The following is a 12,706-nucleotide window of genomic DNA, read 5'->3' as shown; positions in this document are numbered from 1 at the left end:
AGGTCCATAATATGTAAGAATTTTACATAGGCAAATTAGTAAGAATTTTAATGCATGTTTGCAAAAATCCTCCAATAACATCATATAAAACACATCAGTAGTATGGAAGAGTACACATTTCATAATCAGCAATATTTTATATCATCATCTCTTAATATTGACCAATTTAAAATTTTATAATTGTAGTTCACTTATTGCTTTCTCGAGGAAACAAATAGCTTTTCATTAATATCATGGATGTTCATAATCTTCAGTAATAGTAAATATGTTAAAATTTAAATAATCAGAATTTTGTATTATAAACATATACATGCAACATTTATTGACTTTCTTAAATCATTTTTGTTGATTATTAAATGCCATATAAAATTGTAACTAATGACACCTAAATAGCTATTAATGTGACTTATATGAGAGATATGTATCTGTATCTGTTAATATATTCTTACAAAAATAGCTTTTCCCCCCCCCAGGAGTTTTATTCTTATTACCAAAAAATCGTAAGATATAGAGAGATGATAAATTTTTTAAAAAGAGAGTCAAGAAGTTATTACATTGAAATGAACACAAAGGAGTTTAGCCATTGTGATATTTTTCTGTACGTTTTTGTCTGTGTCTATGCATATTTATAATTTTAAAATATTTCCAAAATTAACTAATATTTACAGTTTTGTAAAACTATCTATTTAAAATTTTCATTAATTTAGGCGTTTCAAAGTAATATCCTATTGTTCAAAATATTCAGTTAATTACTTGTTGGTAACTCATTTAGACATAACTTTTTTTTTTTTTTTTTTTTTTTTTTTAAAGATGACCGGTAAGAGGATCTTAACCCTAGACTTGGTGTTGTCAGCACCACACTCTCCCAAGTGAGCCACAGGCTGGCCCTAGATATAAAAATGTTAAACAATGGAAGCCTATTTCTAAAATAACTTATGAAGCCTGATACTGCTAAACATTCTTTATTCAAATAAGTCATTATTTAAGTCCAGGTATCTTTTTGACCAATTTGAATTTGATCAAATTGATTTCAACAAAATTATGTGCTTTTTGTTGGAACCAGCCCAAATGTCCATCATCGGATGAGTGGATACGGAAAATGTGGTACATCTACACAATGGAATACTACTCAGCTATAAAAACGAATGAAATACTGCCATTTGCAACCACATGGATGGACCTCGAGAGAATTATATTAAGTGAAACAAGTCAGGCACAGAAAGAGAAATACCACATGTTCTCACTGATTAGTGGGAGCTAAAAATTAATATATAAATTCACACACACACACACACACACACACACACACACACACACACACAAACGGGGCGGGGAGGAAGAAGATATAACAACCACAATTACTTGAAGTTGTTACGACAAGCAAACAGAAAGGACATTGTTGGGGGGGGGAGGGAGAAGGGAGGGAGGTTTTGGTGATGGGGAGCAATAATCAGCCAAAATGTATATCGACAAAATAAAATTTAAAAAAAAAAATTATGTGCTTTTTTTTTTTTTTTTTTCTCCTACTCACTGCCTATTTCGTCTCCCTAAATTTAAAATTAAATCAGCCAGGAGTACCAGATATTTGAGCCCTACTCTTTCACTCTTTTTCTCAAACCACCCACAATAATCACTGACATGTTAATCTTTGATTCTAAAGACTGTAGACATTGATCAGGAACGAAGGGATTTAAATTGCCGTGATGAAATGCAGATGATATAAAATCCTAGATCACAGTGAAGAAAGAGCAGAAATTATGAAAGAAGGGAAGGATGTGTATTCAAATGTCATATTAAAATATTGTCAGATGTTGAGGCTGGAATGAGAGTACGGGGAAGGATCCCAGAAACTCAGACATGAATTTGTCCTGTGGGTGTATAAAAACCAGTGCCCAGAAAAACCAGCACTAGGGATGGGCGTTTGAAGTGGGTTATTCATGGAAATTAGTAAGAGAGTTAATCCAATCAATGGTGAAGGTATATCCTTCCGCTCTTCAGGTATTGACTGGATACTCCAAAAACCTAATCAGGGTGAGCCTTTAGGTAGCCTAATATAAAAGAGTTCTAAATGCAAGGTTTGTTCTCTTCAGAGGCCCTTGAATTTGGTTGAACTGTGGAAACCTGAGAAAGTTACAGCTGCCGTCCAGACAGCCCAGAGTACGTAGAACTCCTGTCAATTGGGTAGATTTTCTTGCAAGCACTGATCAGAACAATTATACATCGTTCAGGCGAGTACAGAATTCTGAGAAGAATTCATGTGTCTTTCCCTTAATTTTTTTTAACCAAACTGTCAGAAGCCTAGTTAATAAAAATCATGTAATTGTTTTCAGTTTACTCTTGAGCTATAGAATTTTGGTCTCTATCATTGTTTTGAAATTAATGATTTTTTTCCCCTTTATTTTACGTTCCTCGTATATACAAATTGTGAAATTCTGGAGGGGAAGGCCTAGCTATCTGTGGTTTTATTTTTGGCATGGGGCCTAAAATTAATTGTAAAATATTGTAGAATGTGAAAGGTGCTCTCATTTAGAACTTCAGGCTTCATTCTTGGTCTTTAAAGTGCCCAGTAACAATCCAGAAATTATTGATAGATGTGGAAAGGTGGCATTGCGGACCACACTTATGTACCAGAATTGAGAGGATTTTCTGCTGAATGATTCCTACACTGGTCTAGAAGTAGTAATCCTGATAACCTACTGTCATTTATTTTATGTATTTCTGGTGTCTTTTTTTTGGTGTTTATTCATTGTGGCAGGGGGTTTCACAGTCCACTGGTTTGAGACTAATGACTAACTAGGATGTTGCTGTGGTTGCCAATTTGGTATGGCCCCCGCCGTGACTGCTCAGTTGGCCTCTAGTGTCTTGTGTGTGTGGTTGCCTCGAGTCTTGGGCTTCTCCGGGGATCCACCTTTCTGGTCAGCTTGGACTCTGCTGGGCTGGTGGATCACGTACCACAGGGTGTGTGATCTCTGTTGAGCTTTCACTTTCTGTACAGGACTTCTCCCCGTTCTGTGTGCTCTGGCCCAGGCTGTTAGATCGTGCAGTGGCGACCCCACCGGGTGTGTGGTTTCTGTCGAGTCTCCGCCTCCCTGGCCGCACGTCTCCTCCTCTGTGCACACTGTGCTGGGCTGGGGTGTGTCTTCTGCACCCCTCGTCTATCAGCTGGGCCTTCAAGACCCTGCTCAGCACCGCCTCGCCCAGGAAGTCTACCAGGTTTCTGCTAGGCACAGACGACCGGTCTCTCTGGGTGCCTTTGTAGCACTGTGTAGATCTTTCTCGGGTCTTGTTCACCTTTGTATCCCCCCGGTATAAACCGAGTCTAGTGCCCGCCTGCAGCCTGCTCTCCGGCAGGTTCAAGCGGACCTGGGAACTCTCCTACCACACTATTCCCAACCAGAAATTCGTTAGGCTTTTTTCCAAACTGGTGGTCGCAGAGATGGTATCTGCCTCCCAGTAACAGGAAGTTTACCGGGGCGGAGTCCAGGGTGTGGTGGAGTGACAGTCGGCCCGCCCGTACTTCCTAGCCCTCCCAACACTGGTCGGGACGCCCCACACCCCCAGCCCCGCCAGAGAACCGCGGAGGGAGTGGGAGAGGAGGCCGGCCCGCAGGGTCCGGAAAGCCCCGCGCCAGGCCAAGCAAATGGGCTCAGTGATGGCCGAGCAGGGCGGAGCTGCCCGCACCTGGGAAAATGGAGGCAGCACCGGGGCAGTGAGTGGCCTGGTGGTGCAGGCAGGAGCCGCGTGGGCATCCACCCCCCGAACAGAGCTGTGCCAGGGATCACTCACAGTGCTGTGCCAGGTCGGGCGCTCGCTCTGTCTCTGGTTTGTTGCCTTCCGTGTTCTCGGCGCTGCCGCCTCAGGCTGTTCAGTCGCGGCGCGGCTCGGGCGCTCCCAGGAATCTTCTTTAATGCCGGCCTGAAACCTCGAATCCTGAATAGGGCAGCTGGCCGCCTTCAGTGCGGCCCCAGCCTCCGGGATCCTGGCTGCATCCACAGCAGCCCTGGCGCCGTGTTCCCTGTTTCAAGACTCGCTTTTGCAGCTAAGAATCAGTTCTTTTCCTGCTCCACACTTCAAAGCTGTTGCCTGAAAATGAGGCAGCCTCTCCTGCCGGGGGCAAAGTGGCGTTGAGCCCCCACGACCGGCCAGCAGCAGCAGTCCTCCCTTAAGAGATGGCCAGAGGAAGGTCCACAAGTTTCCCGGCTGCCTGAGGCCCAGTGGCCACCTTTTCCACCTCAGCTACTCCGCGCCAGCCGCCGCAGCCGCCGCCATCTTGAAAACCTACTGTCATTTATTTTAAAAACACAATATATTAGACTTCCAAATGTGGATGACCTTTGAAAAGTACGTCTGACATGATTGTGGAGTATGTTGATCTGTTCTCAACAATGGTTACCCTTTACATTAAGGTTATTTAAATGCAAGAGTATTGAAAAAAAGGTTGTGTTCTAACCAAGATTGATGCAATACTAATCAATTATTTTGTACCAGGGTAGATGTTGTGAGGTTTTTAAATAAAATAAAATAAAGTATTGAAAGTGACTAGTTTGGGGCTGACCGGTTAGTTCAGTTGATTAGAGAGTGGTGTTGATAACACGAGGGCCCAGATTTCAATCCCTGTACTGCTCTGTCACCGTAATAAAATAATAATAATAGTAATAAAAAGTAACTCATTTTGCTCACTAATTTTGGTGAATGGTTTTTGGTTTTTTTTAAATTTTGGGGGTGTCTAATTTTAGACTGTCTGTGTATAGTCATTTTTCTCACATTCTGCCCACAGGTAATAAGAAGAGTATGTCTATGTATAAGTGCAGAAGACAAAATGCATGAAACACAGAGAACGGTTTCCTCCTGTCATCTCACACAGCACCTGCATATTTCTCCACAATGGTGATTTTTGGTTGATATTTTATTTGTTGGTGTATGTGAGCTTCTGATGAGAGAGAGATTGTTTTCTTCATCTTCACATGCCTGACAAAACAGTCCCAATTATACTGTATATAATTCTAAATAATATACTTGTTCTGATATTTCTTAATACAGAAAAGTGTTTATTGACTTTAAAAGGAGTGAGGAATTTAGTTATTTAACTCCTTAAACTCTCTCTCTCTCTCTCTCTCTCACACACACACACACACACACACACACACACACACACACACACACACACACACACACACACACACACACACTGTTTTCCTTTCTCTTATTTTCCCAAAACACTTACATCATGAGTTTTGGTTTAATTATTCTATCCATTATTGTTTCTCTGTAAAATGAAATCACAGCTAAGCCATAAGATGTACTGTTATTATATTTCTTTTTTATTAATTTTTCCAATTTTCGCTAAACCTGCCACCTCATCCTCAAACTCTCTGTACTAAAAATCTCTTCTCAGGATTTACATGCCCACCAGCTGATCCCTCCTGTTCATCTAGAGGTTGTTTTTTCCCTTTCAGGTTTGTGAGTGGAAACAGCTTCCCCCTATTTTTAGACTTGAGAGCCTTACCTTGATGGTTCTCCTAACCTTGGTGACAGCATTATTAGTAGTCCCTTCATTACATTATCTTGAACCACCTGAGTCTGTTTTCTGATTTTTTCTAACTCATAATTTTACAATCTCCTGTTGTTAATCAAATTTCTCACTTTTGTATTTCTAATATTATTTTGAAGTTTTTATTTTTGTTATGGTATTTTTAATTTACAAAATCTATTTTGCTCTCTGAATGTTCTTTTAAACAGTCTTCTGTTATTATTATTATTATTTTTAAACTATTCTACAACTTTGGAAAGTTATATAAATTCTTAGATTTTCTATTTTCATCATCTCTGTAATAGAATAATAGTAGTAAACCCACTTCATGGAATTGTGAGGAGAAAAATGAGATAGTAATTGTAAAACACTTGTGTATTATTTACATAGGGCTGCAATAATGAATTATCACAAATTGAGTAGCCTACAAGAGTAATTTATTCTTTCACAGTTCTGAAGGCCGGAAGTTGAAAAGCAAGGGTTAGCAGGGTTGGTTCCCTCTGGAGGCTCCGAGGGAAACTCCAGCCAGTGCCTCTCTCCTGCTTCAGGTGGCTGCTGCCAACCTGTGCCTTTCATTGTCTTGTGGCGGCATAACTCCACTGTGCCTCTGTTTCCACATGGTCTTCTCTGTGCCTTTGTCTCAAACCTTCCTCTTCTTTCTCTTATAAGAACACGAGGTATTGGATATAGGTCCCATTAAATCAAGAATGATTTCATCTGGAAATCATCAAGTTAATTACATCTGCAAAAACCCTATTTCTAAAAGGTCACATTCTCAGGTATCAGGGTTGGGACTTAGACATACACTTTAGGGAGACACTAGTCAACTGAGGAAAATTTGGAAAAATGCCTGGCTCGTAAAAGAGCCACATAACAAAAACATAACTCTATTTTCATTTCCATTGCTCTATACACATCATCATAACTTTTAGAATTGGAAAAATAGCAATTCTTCTTTTTTAGATTCATATTTCAAATATTATGCATCTGTTTTCCAATGTCAATTTATATAATTTACCTTTTTTTTGAGTTAGAATACATCTTATATTTATTTATTTATTATTTTTGGTAATCCTCGCTTAAAAATACTGCTGTTGGAAGTTTATGACAATTTCTTTTATCTAAATTATTTGAAAGTAAGTTGTGACCATAAATACAATGTATGGAATTATTTATTCATTCCTTTTTCTACTTTTTTATATGAATGTTACTTTTACTTATTACTGTCTTTCTGTTCTGTTAGTTTGTTTTTACTTTTAGTTTTCTGACATTGATGAAATAGGACTTTTTCTGATATTTGAAATTAATAAGTCAATAATTTTTAGTTTACTTTCATTTTGATCCTCCACTCTTGATTTATTTCAATTTTTTTTGCAAGACTTAATTATTTTTATTTATGTCTTCATTCATTAAGAAGAATTTTCCAAAAACATTTTTTACATTATGGGCTATGACTTATCCCCTATTCTATCTCAGATACGAACTTTAATTATTCTTTTAATCTTTTAGAATGTTTTTTTAAGTAATAAAAAATTACTAATTCCTGGGATGGTGGTTATCGCTTCCCAACCTTGCAGGAGAGAACAACACTGAAGGAAATCACTGAGAGATCACACACGGTCCCAACATCCCCTGCCACTACAGAAGGAGGAAAGTCATTCCCCTGAAAAAGAGTTGCTCTCCAGTCTTCCTTAATCCAAGAGGAGTTGGGAGGAGGAGTACACAGGGGACCATCACATGATAATGGGGCCGTGGTGGGTGTATGCTGGACCCTTAGCTGGCTCTTCAAACAGTGGAGAAGAAACACATCCACATCTTGTCTGGGGGTGGAGTTCTGGTTGCCAGGCTCATTTCTTACCCTTGATGAGGCTGTCACCTCCCCAGGTGAAACTTTCATCCTGTGAGTTCAGCATGACCTTGTCAGCAGTGAGATAGGTGTGATTCTGTGATGTGGCGATCGTCTTGGAGATGTTCTGGGCTGTCTGGATCTTAAGAAGATCGATGTAGCCAGTGTTCTTGCTCAGTGCTTCTCCAAGCATTTTGGCGGCCTCAGCCTCTCCCTCGGCCTGCACGATCTTCTGCTGCTGTTCTTGCTTTGCTTTTTCTACAAAGAACTGGGCCCACCGGGCCTCCTGCTGGGCCACGTGTTTGGCTTCTACAACAGCTGTGTACTCTCGGCTAAAGCCTAGCTCGGTGATGGCTACATCATCCAGGATAAGGCTGAAGTCCTTGGCCCTCTCGGTCAGCTCCCATAGGATCAACAGGGATACCTGGGCACGTTGGGTGATCATCTGTGAGGCATTGAACTTGGCCACCACACTCTTGAGCATTTCATTGACAATGGACAGAACGCTCGCTCCTGGTAGTCTAGCCCTGAGCGCTGGTACATGCTGGGAAGCTCCTGGACATTGAGCCCAGACAGCATTTGCAGAGAGATGTTCACCATCTGCAGGTCTTTGGAGCCTGTAGGGGAGGAGATTTTCCTGGGTCTGGCCCGAATGTCCTAGATAATGGGGTACTAGAACCAGGAAATCCTAAAGTGAAGGCCCTCGGCCAGGATGGTGTCCTGCTGCAAGCACCAATCCCATTAAAGATGGCTCTGTGCCCGCCTTTCGTGGTGAACACGGATTCGCGGTCACTACAGACCGCGGCGCCTGCCCATGCCCCGGGACCCGGTGGGCAGCCGTCCCTATAAGTCCTTCACGGTCTGGGACATGTCTGATCCTGAGGCGGCCGCACAGCGCCAGAGGACAGGAGCAGGGTGTCGGCCCGCCTCTGCACCCCTCCAGGTTACGGATCTCACATTTCACACGAGGGTTCGGCCAGTGGTGCTCGCGGGAGCTCTTTTAGAATATTTTAATCTATTATTTTCAGACACATGTATTAGTTATGTGATATTATTGTAATTAGGATCTTCAATCTTCCAGTAAATTTTTAGACGGCGTTCAAAACCTTTTAGACTCACTGAGAATTAAAAATAGTTCTCAAATCATCTTCTCTGATATTAAGAAGCTCATTCTCAGAAATTCCCCTTTCTTTTGAAGTCTGAAGTTTTCTTTGCCATCTCGTGCATTCTTTTTCTGAAGGTGCATGTTATATTTCTCTTGCTCCTGTGTCATTCACAAAATATATGGTATTATCTAATGTTTTATGCACTGTATTTGTATGCAAATTGGCATATGTGAGCCTTAGCTTAGAATAGGATATTCTGAAAAGACTATTAAAAGGGTCATGAGAATTTGGGAAGTGATCTGAGAAACATGCACAGAGATGTTACACTAGAAGAAAAATTTGATTAGAAAATAATAGCCGACAGATTTGTCCCATGTTCAAGTTCTTGTAAGTGCCAAGCATATGGGAGGGATTTTCTAGAGGAGGTAAAACTTCTCCTAAGACTTAAATGTGAGGAAGAATTAACCAGGTAGAATTGGAAACCTTTTATAATACTCATTAATTTTTTTCTAGAAAGGAGAAGCAGTATGGTTCACCAGAAAGCATTCATTCCAAAAAACTTTATCAATCAGTCATTTACTACAGATTTATGTGCCACCCATAAAGAGACCACAGGTGATGCATATGGTGAGGAGATCATTAACTTGTCTCATTCTAGTTCCAGCTCCTCATTTGCAACTTTAGTTGTGGGTATCTGGTCTGCAATTAGCAAGTGGCCATTATCAGGGCACTACGAAGTGAATATTCTTTCCCTTTTAGTCATTCTGTTTTCATTTTAATGTTTTGCTCTCAGTCTCCAGGGCTTTACTGTTATCTGAAGTTTCTTGACTGAGTGGCCTGGTGTTTGACTTCTTCAGTTTGCTTGAAGATAGGCTCTGGTGAAATTTGGCAAAAGGCAGACTGGAGTAGGGGGTTTTGGTGTATATTTTCAACATTTCAAATGTAGCATATGAAAGGAAAATATAAATTTCTATTTAGAAGTAGGCGATTCTTCATTTACTGTATATTGTTAATGGTAAATTAATGATAGAATGAGTATATTACAAGTGGGGTGTAATTTTTCTCATTCATACCATTAAAAGTGAGTAACGTTTTTTTCTCTTTCTCCTCAGAAACATAGAATCACACATACTGCAGAAATTCCAGAAATAAATCATCTGCCGAATCTTGAGAGTGAAGTTTGAGCTCCTGCTGAGATATCTGAAGGACTAGGATTTAATAAGCAACCCGAAGACCGAGAAATGGTACTGCACAGAGGACAAGACTGCTGGTCCAATGAAGACATCCTGAGGCTACTGGAATCCATGGAGAATAATCTCCTGTCCAATAACAGTCATTTGTTTAAAACAACCCTATCACATCAAGACTGGGAAAAAGTAGCTTTTAAAGATTTTTCTGGAGAAATGTGTAAGCTCAAGTGGTTAGAGTTTTCTGTTAACTTGAAGTTCCATGCTTTGAAAGAATTAGTCCTGGAAGCTAAGGAGCACATTAAAAATACCTACAAAAGCAAAAACTGCAAGAAACATCCAGACTTCCCAAAGAAGCCCCTAACTGCATATAACCGCTTTGTCAAGGAGAACTGGCCTCAGTACTCTCAAAGGAACCCTGAGCCGACCAACCGGGAGCTGAACAAGTTGCTGTCTGAGAAGTACAAGGAGCTCCCAAAGCAGATAAAGCAGAAATATGAGGATTTCCAAAAGGGGAAGCAAGAGTTTGAGGAAAAACTGGCTCAGTTCGGAAAAGACCACCCTGATCTAGTTGAGGACTCCAAGAAATCCGGTGTCCCCAAGAGGAGCCATATCAAAACCCAACAGAAGTTTCAGAGAAATGTGAAAGAAGTGAGGTCTCCTCCAGAAACTGATGAATTTTCCAAGAAGATGAAATTCCATGGAGAGCCCAGGAAGCCCCCTATGAATGGATACCACAAGTTTCACCAAGATTCATGGTCGAGTAGGGAGCTGCAACATTTGACCCTGAGAGAGCAGATGGTGGAGATAGGCAGACGTTGGCAGCACATCCCACGGGGCCTGAAGGAACATTACAGCAGCCAGGCTGAGGAGCTGCAGAAACAGTACAAGGTGGACCTGGATCTCTGGCTCAAGAGTCTGTCTCCCGAGGAATATGCTGCGTACAAAGAGGCAACCTATACTAAGTGTAAGAACAGGCCCACGACAGGAGGCCCAAACCCCAAGTTTAGACGAACAGATCTGCAGTCCTTACCAGCAAAGAGTCTTCAGGAAGGACTTGGAAAGGAGCAGGGACTGGAGGTTCAAGGGACAGAATCAACAGAGAATTTTCAAGTCAATTATCATCCCTCATGGGGATCAGAAGAGAATAAGAAGGAAGACGGGGAAGAGGACGATGGCAATGGAGATGAAGATGAAGAGGATGAATCTGAGGGCAGTGGCTCCAGCTCATCTTCCTCAGGGGACTCCTCAGATTCAGACTCCACCTGAGCTTTGTTCATACACTAAGGGTTGAACAGGGAACTTTCCAGCAAAAGTTCAGGGCATCCGTGTCAAGGGGAGAGAACTCTTCTGCTCCTTTTTACTTCCTTGCTTCATTCCTTCCCTCTTCTCTTCCTCAGTATAACATAGGACAAGGTGGGAAGAAGGCAACTTGGAGCAATACTCTCTATATCGGGTCCATAAACCTGGGAGGTGAGAACCTACGTGGAGAATGAATATAACTATGAGTCAGTTGCCCCCCGCCCCATCCCTCCAATACCACCCCTGGAGGAACTTTATGCAGTTAAGGCTCTCAGAATAAACAAAGAGATGCTTGGGCTGTGGGGGACACCCTGGATTAGACTGAATATTCCTGAAGTGAGAAATTTTAGTTTGCTCATTTTTATCCTGCCAGAGGTGGTAGGGGTCACCCATGAGTCTGTGACCCATCCCTTCTTTGTGGACTGTCCCTCAGGGCTCTGCACTAAATCCAGAGTGGGGAGTATTTGATTAGAGGTAAGGTAGGTGCCTTAAGAAAATTGTCATACACCTGGTATCTCTCTCTCCACTTCTTGAAGTCAGTAGTCGGCCATTCCCACACCTGGAAGTGGGCAGAGTCATAGAAGCAGCAATACTTTTATATGTATGTTTTAGTGCTCAATGAGACAGTTCTTACTAATCAAAAAAATGTAAGGTAAAAAAACCCAAAAAACCTTACATATAACGTTTAAGTGAGGTTCTGCATAGGAGCAATGCATCATGGCTTTAGGCACTGGTTCTAAGTGAAGTTTGCATTTATTCTGGGCAGAAGCTCCAAATCCTTCCTGCTTCTACAGATGTAAATAAATGTCATCTTTAGCATTCAGGATAAACAGAGAGATACATAGAAATGTACAGATGTAGATAGATAGTACAATATTCTGTTACAGTATCTGGTCTGTCTGAATTCATGCACCAGTATCATTGATTTAGTTATTTTGGTTTTCCTGTATGTTTGAAAATCTACTGAAGGCTACTGCATTCTCATGAGACTTTTCTGTCTGAAAATGCCTAGCTATTGTTATATTTTTTTCTCAAGAATATTAGCATTACATGAGTAGTTGTATCCTTTTGATATGAACACCATTAAGGATTGAGTGTTTATTTTGCTCCTACATATTTTATTGAGCTATGATTTATAGGAGTTTTCCTAGGTAAACAATAAGTTTTGGAAAATAATAGCAATATTCACAATTTTTATACCTCTATTTCTTTCTCTTTCTAAATGTGTCAAATGGAATATCCAGAACTATGTTAGCTAATAACAGTGATATGTTCGTGTCTTGCTTCTGACTTTGAAGCTGATGCTTATAGGATTTGTAACCATGGAAATGAGGCTGACATATGCATTTGAAAAAAATTACAGCATATTAAGAAGATGCCTATTTGTTTATATTATTAATTGGCTTTAAGAGTCATATTTGTATATTATTTTTTATCAAATCCCTGTTACCATATATCAATGTAATTTTTCCTTTGTATGTTAGTTAGGGTTCTCCAGAGAAACAGAAAGAACACAGAGGAAGAGAGAGAGAGATTTATTATGAACAATTGGCTCACAAAGTTATGGGATTGAGAAGTTCCATAATCTGGTGTCTGCCACCTGGATACCTGAGAAGGTTATTAGTGTAATTTGGTATGAGTCTGAAGGCCTGAGAACTAGCGGACTGATAGTATAAATCTCAGTCCAAGGGCAGGAGAAAATAAGATGAAATGTTCCAGCTGAAGCAGTGAGGCA

General features: G+C 40.7%; 1 protein-coding gene and 1 pseudogene across 1 annotated transcript; one reads left to right on the top strand and one right to left on the bottom strand.

Moving 5' to 3' along the window:
- Positions 1 to 7,358: 7,358 nt before the first annotated feature.
- LOC134377034 (prohibitin-2-like) lies at positions 7,359 to 8,246 on the bottom strand (annotated as a pseudogene).
- Positions 8,247 to 9,723: 1,477 nt separating this feature from the next.
- LOC134375045 (upstream-binding factor 1-like protein 1) lies at positions 9,724 to 10,938 on the top strand. The gene has a single exon (XM_063093169.1). The coding sequence runs from the start codon at positions 9,724 to 9,726 to the stop codon at positions 10,936 to 10,938; it is 1,215 nt and encodes a 404-aa protein (XP_062949239.1).
- The last annotated feature ends 1,768 nt before the right edge of the window (positions 10,939 to 12,706 follow it).

Source organism: Cynocephalus volans, chromosome 4, assembly GCF_027409185.1.
Source record: "Cynocephalus volans isolate mCynVol1 chromosome 4, mCynVol1.pri, whole genome shotgun sequence".
Taxonomy (NCBI): Eukaryota; Metazoa; Chordata; class Mammalia; order Dermoptera; family Cynocephalidae; genus Cynocephalus; species Cynocephalus volans.
This window is presented reverse-complemented; position numbering and strand designations above follow the sequence as displayed.

What these genes read in the sequence shown, in the direction of transcription:
- LOC134375045 (XM_063093169.1), top strand. Translation starts at nt 9,724, where the DNA reads ATGGTACTGCACAGAGGACAAGACTGCTGGTCCAATGAAGACATCCTG.